Source organism: Choristoneura fumiferana, chromosome 6 (genome assembly GCF_025370935.1).
Source record: "Choristoneura fumiferana chromosome 6, NRCan_CFum_1, whole genome shotgun sequence".
Taxonomy (NCBI): domain Eukaryota; kingdom Metazoa; phylum Arthropoda; class Insecta; order Lepidoptera; family Tortricidae; genus Choristoneura; species Choristoneura fumiferana.
Genome location: NC_133477.1, coordinates 5796803 through 5805519, shown reverse-complemented (window position 1 = coordinate 5805519; position 8717 = coordinate 5796803). Strand labels below are relative to the sequence as shown.

The 8717-nt window shown below is 39.7% G+C and overlaps 1 protein-coding gene across 2 annotated transcripts; it reads left to right on the top strand.

Moving 5' to 3' along the window:
- The first annotated feature begins 2334 nt into the window (after positions 1-2334).
- On the top strand, positions 2335-7743 carry LOC141428905 (WD repeat-containing protein 81-like). Of its 2 annotated transcripts, XR_012451481.1 has the most exons (4): positions 2335-2480; positions 4447-4553; positions 5167-7069; positions 7155-7743. XR_012451481.1 is itself a non-coding variant. In XM_074088959.1 (3 exons), the coding sequence occupies exons 1-3, from the start codon at positions 2337-2339 to the stop codon at positions 5396-5398; spliced, it is 483 nt and encodes a 160-aa protein (XP_073945060.1). In that variant the 5' UTR covers positions 2335-2336; the 3' UTR covers positions 5399-7743. The 2 variants fall into 2 exon arrangements, 1 of the variants encoding a protein (XP_073945060.1); XM_074088959.1 differs by having other exon boundaries at positions 5167-7743.
- Positions 7744-8717: the final 974 nt, after the last annotated feature.

Here is an 8717-nt window from a genome sequence, read left to right as displayed (position 1 = left end):
ATGCTTAAATAATTTCCTAAATTACAAAATTTGATCATTCTCATCTAGGTCTCAAGCAATATATTATTATTTATTTATTTATTTAATGAAATAATTACACAGCATTACAGACAAGCCAAAGCACTGTGAAATTCATAAAATATTAACAAGCACAACACATGACACATGGCACAAAGATAACAGAATTAACATTTACAAACAATTTAGTGAAGATGGACGGTTATCCTTCGCCTCACAGAACCTCATACACTCGCTACATAAATTCTTTCCAGCTACTAGCAAAGATATCACACTGTGGCGCCGATGCGAGAAGCGTATTAAGATTCGATAGAGCTCGAATAAGAGGTGAGTTCTTGTGTGACACTGTGCGAGCTTTGGGAACAGCCAGCAGGTCACGGTTGCGAGGGCGAAAATTGAACCGGGATTGGGACACCGAGGGCGCGAGTAGGCGCACTAGTTGCGTTACCAACTCGGGCAGTCAGAATCTCCACGCAATATTCGACACACGCTGGTCATGAGCCCGTAATTACGTCTCACCTCCAGAGAACTAAGACCTAAGGTGCCAAGAAGGAACTTTGTAGGTAACAGAAAGGGTAGTACCTGTAACTTTTTTTGTACAAAAACCTCAAAAACGCCTTTTGGACCCTCTCAAGAAGCAAGGAGTACGTGACTTCATGAGGATTCCACACTATGGACGCTGCCTCTAGTTTGCTCCTGACTAAAGCAGTATAAACAAGCTTGATAGCCCGGGGATTGGTGAAGTCACGGGCGTTGCGGATAACAAATCCCAACCTCGAAGCAGTCAGAAGCTAAGGTCCTCATGTGGACATGAAAATTGAGACGTGTGTCGAAAATAACTCCCAAGTCTTTAACAGTGTCGACGCGAGTAATTGGTTCCGTTCCCAGCTGGTAATTTGCAGAAAAGGAACTATGAGCGCGACTAAAAGTCATAACCGAACACTTCCCGATGTTGAACAAAAGTTTATTCTCAATGCTCCATTGAAGTATACGGTTAATGTCCTCCTGAAGCGATTCGCAATCAGAGGGTTGTTGCACGCCATAAACAAGCTTTAAGTCATCGGCATAGAGTAGGCATCTAGCATATTCAGGGAGGGAAGCTAAGTCATTTATCATGATCCCGAATAGAAAAGGTCCCAGAATCGAACCCTGGCTGACTCCTGAACGGGTGTGATAGGAATCAGAAACGAAGCAGCCGTGCTGCACGTACTGCTGCCTGTCGCGTAGATAACTAGCAAAGAACCGGAGAAGTTTAGGCGAGAAGCCGATTTTGCATAATTTGCTTAACAGTATGTCATTATCCACGCGATCAAAGGCCTTTTTAAAGTCAAAGTACAGCACGTCAACTTGTATACCCTGGTCTAAATGTTCAGAAATGGAGTCAACCAGGGTCAAAAGATTTGTTTCCACAGAACGCCTCGGCCTAAACCCGTGCTGTGAGTCACACAGGTATGGCTTAATTTGCGAGGCTAGACTTTTGTTCAAGATGGACTCAAACAACTTGGCAACAGAGGAGAGGATGGCTATGGGACGATGATCCTCAACACCATCTCCCTGACCCGACTTAGGAATAGGGCGCACACGTGTGAGCTTCCACTGACTGGGATACTCTCCCGTACTAAGAGCAAGGTTGAAAATATGCGACAGCGGCAGTACCAACCAATCCCTACAACCCTTCAAGATATATGCAGGAAGACCATCAGGACCAGGAGAGCTTTGGGGCTTCAGGCGAGCCACGCCAATTTCTATATCCCGTGGGGAAATCGTGTCAATATGAACATAACTCGCATCACAAGACGTGTCCTCCTGAATAATCCGTGTATAGTCGAGTAAAGGCGCGCAGGAAGAAAAACGCTTGAGAAAAAGTCTGCAAAGGCTCGGGCAGTATCTTTGCCCTCATGCATAACTCCATTATAAGACACTCGATTTACGAACCCACCCTTGGATCTAAGGCTACTTATATGCTGCCAAAATGCACGAGGATTACTTGTAATTTTACTCTGAATATGGCTAATATAATCATCGTAATTTATAGAAATTTTCGTCTTAATATCTGCCCTAAGCTTAGAAAACTTTGCGTATATCCCTGTTCGCGGAGCGCTTCCATTCACGATGAAACAGGGCTTTCTGTTTAATATCTTTAATAAGATCCGCTGTAAAACCAGACCGGATAAGATCTACAGGGCTTACAAGGCCTTATCTAGGTATTATTCAGCTGCCCCGTCAAAATTGCCGCGCGGGGTGGACCCCCCCCCGCACCCGCTACGCTACGCCACTGGGCGGAAGGCTTATGACGTGTTTGTATTGTACAGCTTCCGATGAGCGCGACGACGTTCATCCGTTGTATGTGCGTGGCGGCTGGCGGCGCGTGGATCGCTTGCGGATTGGCCGGCGGGCAAGTGTGCGTGCTGGACACGCGCACCGGACAGCCCCGAGCGCACTGGCGCGCGCACGACGGAGAGGTAACGCATGCATACTCTACGAACCGGTGTTAACCGCTGAACCGATTTAGATTAGATTACCTACAGATAGTTTGGAGTCCTGGGGAAGGACGTAGGATAGTTTTTATCCCGGCAGGCAACAGCTAGTAAGTAAATAATAAGTCAGGAATTGTAACTGCGTTATAAAAATGGCCTTAGGTGTCCTATTTGGCGGGGCTTTAAAAACATGTCCTGAGCGTCATTTGTCTGACATTTATTTTGCAACATTTAAGATTGTGGATTACCGTCCCTCTCACCCTCTTGTTAAATAATACGAGTATAAGCGTCAGCGGGACGGTAAGGTGCGAAGATCGAATTTTGCACTACGTAGTACAGTACGATTACTTGGAGTTAACATTTGACAGATGGGCGTGCCTTTAGTCAATTTTCAACTTTGACGTCATACAAATGAAGCCATTTTTAGTATACCGCTACCCACGTTTACAGATTATGTAAAAACTATTTTATTTGTATGACCTCAAAGTTGAAAATTGACTGAAGGCACGCCCGTCTGTCAAGTGTTAACTCCAATTAATTTAACGTTAACGCGAGCAAACCAATCCCTGCTTTCTTTCTGAATATTAACCAATGACCAAGCACGTCTATTTGCAACCTCGAAAATGATTCGTATTTGAATCATAAGTCGTTATGGTTTAAGCTTCCCGCTTTATTACGCTTCCTTACTTATTATTTATTCATAGTGCGTACTATAAAACTTACTTCATCATCACGGAGTTGGCCCTATCTAACAGCAACAATCCGTTCGAGAAAAAGGAGATTGATGACTAGGGCCCGGAATTTTGCGTGCGGCTATTAACAGATTGTAGGGAGAGAGCACCGCTTTTTATCGACAAATCGACAGTTGTTTATTTATGTTTCTGTTAAATAAAACCTCAAACTTTCCGATGATACGTACAGTCGAACAAATTGAAGACCCAGGCAGGGTGGAACCTTTGTGTTACTAATGTCATGTTGACATCTCATACTTTTGCCTAGGAAATCATAGTGAAATTGATTATTAAAAGGTTTCGCCCTGGGTCATGATTCAACTTGTTAGACTGTACTTTTTTCAGCGGTCAATGATGAAAAAAATTTGAAATATCGGAAAGTTTAATCCGTTTAAATTGCCTTATTGAAATCACTATAACTACGAATACATATTTGCTTGCAAGTGTTATTTTATTTATAGATAAATTAACCGCATTGATAATAGTTGGGTACTATCGATAATATCGATGAAAAGCGGTGCTCTCTCCCTACAATCTGTCAATAGCCGCACGCAAAAATCCGGGCCTTATTGATGAGGAAAGGTTCACAAACTCCTCTTTATTTACGCATTCGTGCGAATGTGAATAACTTTGCTTAACATTTGTCGTAATTCAATTTTGATTAACATTGCTTCCTGGACTCATGTTTAGGGTTGCCAGAACGAGGTTTGCTTTGCATAGCTACTACCGAGTCTCGGTGGTCCTACTCTAGGAGTCGTGATTTATGAGTATAATAGTTTCAATAGATGGCACCACACGCCGCTATTGGTTTATGCAAGCGATCAAGTAATTTTGACGTATTCGTAGACATTGGGGAAATGTTGAGAAATGTTGGCGAGTAGGTGCGTTGTGACGGGGCCACGCCACTGATAAATATCTATGATTATTGTTTGCTCTCTGATACCTGAAGAAAGGTTAGGAACCTCCAATTAAGTATGCGAGATGTACCTGTATCAGGAGGCCCCGCTCCTTCACATGAAAAATAGGTACAATCAAGGGTACAACAGAGTTAATAATCATTTACTGATTAAATATTTCCAAGTTCCTTTTTTGCTTTATCTTGCGACACTGAAGTATTGCTATAAGAACATCAGTATAACACATTTTTTTTATGTTTACGCAAATACTATTAACCTATACTAATTTCTACGTGAGTAGGTAAGTTCTTCTTTCTTTTTCAGGTGTTGAGATTGGCCGCCGTGGACAACAATAGATTGCTATCTTCGGGCTTGGACCAGGTCACAGCTCTTTGGAGGGTGGATGATGGCGAGCTCATCGCACATCTAAAGTGAGTTCTCACTCTCCATACTCAGAGACGTATATTTAAGTCGTTCATTAGTAGGAATCAGAAATGAGGAGATACGTAGAAGAACAAGGGTCACCGACATAGCCAAGCGAATAGCAGGCCATATAGCACGGAAAACAGATGGCCGTTGGGGCCAACAACAAGATGGACGATGAGCTGGTTAAAGCCGCGGGTTCATTGTGGATGCAGGCCGCTGTCAACCGAAGCAACTGGAGGTTTATGTGAGAGGCCCTTGTCCAAAAGTGGCCTATGTCCTACGGCTGAGTTGTTGTTGATGATGATGATGATTAGTAAGAGAAGGAAAAACGCCCGTTATCTCGCTTATGAACGCCCTTTATCTCCCAAACTACTACGTCAATGATTCACCCCTTTAAGAGTTAGAAAACAATGAACGCAATAATAGAGTTAATTTAGATCCATCGCTTCTGCGGATTCAACTTACCCTATATGTTACGCTTTATAATTTTTATCCTATTTTTTGTCCTTTAGGGGTTGATTAAAGAAAGTCAACAACATAGTTATAACCTAAGTTTTGTTTTTTCATTAAGTATGTTTCGAAATCAAAAATCACGATGAGTTATATTTGTTCCAACAGAGGCACAACGGAACCGGTGCACTGTCTGTCCGTTTACTACAACGAGCTAATATCGGGCACGACGAACAACCGCATCGGGGTTCACACCTCGATGGACCAAGAGGCTTCTTTTTCAAGCACCAAACTACGCTCTGACACCTTCAAAGGGGTCTTGACTTGTATGTCTGTATTGCCTCTAAACAGGCTGTTGCTGCTAGGAAGCGATAATGGAACGATAAGCTTGCTTTGCTGATATTGAATTGGAGTAAAATCTGGTAACGGCACCGCGATGTCTTCAACCAAATAGTCCTTTGATCTATTCGTGTTATTTGTTAGAAAAACTGTTAGTATAGACAGCGGAGGGTTGGTAACTGATACAGCTAAAGTCGGAAACGATTTCTGTACTGTGGCGCTTAACAGAGTTCATTTTGTATGATGCTACGTACGTGCTTGTAGAGCAAGGTACAAAAATATTCACTTGCGTTGACGAGCATCTTAACTTTAAAATGTACCTTTCGGGTTTTTCTTTTTCGGCATCTGTTTTCAATAAGTAGAAACAATAAATTTGAGTCCGTTCTGTGACATTTTTCATACAGTTCATATAGCTCGCAATTTTATTGAAAATTAAAAACACTTTTCTTTTTATCTTCTTTCGTAAAAACTGAAAGGTACACTTTTAAGTGTGTAAAGTTAAAGGAAAATGCTCTGACTACACTGTATTGAGATGATGGAGGTTGTTATTTTTATTCGTGACTAATAACTGTTACTTACTCAATTAGAATACTTGCGTAAAGATGCTGCAGTACACTAGTGTTTAAATATTTTTAGATATTTCGAATACAGTCCAGATAAGGTTTATTTTTTAGGAACGAGCTCACGAACTTATAAAAGGCACAATAAAAACAGAAGATGTGAAGTAAACATATTTTTAACAGAATATTGACCGATTAAGCTCCCGATACTTCGACGCAGCTAAAGCTATATGCATCATGATCATGGGTGGACTGAAGAAATTACAGGTGCCTGTTAAAGTAGTGCCGGCTTAACATCCACCCGAAGTTTCTCGTCTACGTTGTAAGCGGACACATTCTCACTTACCATTCGATCCAAACGCAATACTCGCTGTGTAGTACGCGTTCTCGCATTCTGAACGAGTTTTACATCAATAAATCAACGGATTTTAAATTCGATTAGGATTTAGATGTCAGAATCATTTAAAATTGTTAATGAAAAGTAGTTTTATTTGAAAATTGATATTTTTTTCGACTTGGCGGATCGATCGAGATTACTTATCCGAGAAGTGATTAGGGTACGTATTTTTTTATTGCTCGAATCGAACATATTTCATTACTTCACTTCATATTATCACTAGCCTGGAGAATCGCACCTCTATTGGGCAAAGCACAAACCTGATAATGGACGTAATAAAATGTAAATTTTTGTCCACTTTATCTTTTAGTTATGATGTAGTCAAAACGCAATACTCTCTAGATGATTTTTAGCGTAGTCCTTTTTTTAATTTTGTCGTATTTTTTATATGTATAATAATTTTGTTTGGTGCCTGCCACTTTTGTATTTTTTATTGATGAGCGTTTCATACATTCCGTTTCTTATTTCAGAATCAGTACAATATTTTTACTTAATCGTATTAGGATTTGCAAATGTCCAAAAACATGGTCCAGAAATCTGCCAACAAACTTTTATGGATGTCTTAACATCGAAGTACGCTATGTTGACAACCAAACTACCAATATGTATCACGTTCTGATATTTAAAATAATAATATTAACTGACTGTCACATTCCCGCCAGTAATCTTCAACTGTAACTTGTTCGAAAGAACCACTCTTTTCAAGGTTATTTGCAAAATGTGTGATGGAGTGTTTTTAAAACCAGTATTTGACATTGCCGTTCGTCTACGAAGCGTGTGTTTTACGAAATCTGACATTATTAATTAATTACCTTATATTTTTCAAAATTACTCGCAAGCACATAAGACCTAGTTGTTAGCTTCCAGGCTTAGTGAAAATTATTCAACGGCAATTTTCATTTATCATGAACACGTGTTAGTTTTTGGCTTAGCATTAAACTTAGTGTTATTTGAAGAAATCTTACTTAAAAATCATTCCTTTAACCAACCAAGCAATTTATTGCTTCTAATCGTAAAGGATGCAGATATTAAAATTATAAAACAAAATATATCCACAGCCTCTGAGATAATTGTCGTTCGCTTCGCATTATAAATAAGAAATGAAGGTTTGTTGGAAAATACAAGTTTTATAGTTTGCTAATTCAGTATGCTAATTTATCTTTAAGTTTAGTGCAATTAAGTATTTCAATAAGAGAGTAAATTGATTATAGTTTAGTACACATACTCTTAGAGAGAAGTACAAATTGTCGTTACCAAAGTTTGACATCACTGTTGTATAATTTACTACTGTAGCGCGTTTTCATTACTTATACGTTTTATAATTCCAAGAGGTATTTCGTCTCTTCCTTCGGTAAATTTTATGATGCACATGCGCTTATCCTTAGTCAAACGGGTGTGGAGGAAGGGGGCTTGGCCGTCCTACTCCCCATTTCCGCGGTCGCTGTAAAACATACGCATACATACACATACATACACACATACGTCACGATTACTATCAGCACCGCGTCACCAAAAAGTATTAAACGTCATATCCATATCGTATCGTCACTACTTTTACAAATGTTTATAAAAAAATAATAAAAGTTACAGGTGCTATAATTTTACTTATAATAAAATTGATAAGTTTCTTATATAGAAAAGTGTAAATTTATTGAATCAGGCGTTAATTTGCGGAAGTCCATTCCAATGAACTGAAAGTATTACTTTGCAAACCCGCGACCTTGACGCATTCACTGCCACCGACGCACATATGCGTTTTCGGAACTTTGCCCAGTTTCGGAACGTAAACTAATTTAACGACCAAGTCAAATTTTTGATATATGAACATCAAACTTTATGTCATTTATGATCGAGTTTGAAGTTCAAGTTACAATAAGTCCTTTATAAAGGACTCTGGGCGTTAGGAGGATAATTATTCATACATTTTGAACGCACATGTGCGTCGGTGGCACCTGTGGAAGTCAAGTGGCAGTGAATGCGTTAAGGTAAGGTTTTTAAGGTCGCGGTCACCCGTAAAGTAATTGTTGCAGTTCATTAAAAAAGTGTCAATTATGTAGAATTGTAGCACCTCAAAGTCGATATTTTTTCTGAGTGAACTTTATGAACATAAATTCGAATGATACGAGATTTTTTCAAAGTAGTGGCGGTATGATAATATTATATGTATGAGTCACAGAGTACAGGTATGAGTGAAAGTTTTCGGTCCTACTACTATTATTGCATCTCAGAATGATGAGACACACTTTTGTTAAGTAGTTTTTATTATTAAGTGATTGCTTTCGTACTATACGCCACTTGGGATTAAGCAAGATTATGCCTCACGCGACACTCCTACTGTTTTTCTGCTCTATGAAAACATACGTCAATTCAGTCAGGGGGGCATTTTTCGAAATCACATCTGTGAAAGTACCATTCGAATTTTA

Coding starts and splice junctions, on each gene's coding strand:
- LOC141428905 (XM_074088959.1), top strand. CDS start 2,337: ATGAGCGCGACGACGTTCATCCGTTGTATGTGCGTGGCGGCTGGCGGC. Junction 2,481..4,446: donor GGCGCGCGCACGACGGAGAG/GTAACGCATGCA, acceptor TTTCTTTTTCAG/GTGTTGAGATTGGCCGCCGT. Junction 4,554..5,166: donor GAGCTCATCGCACATCTAAA/GTGAGTTCTCAC, acceptor TTGTTCCAACAG/AGGCACAACGGAACCGGTGC.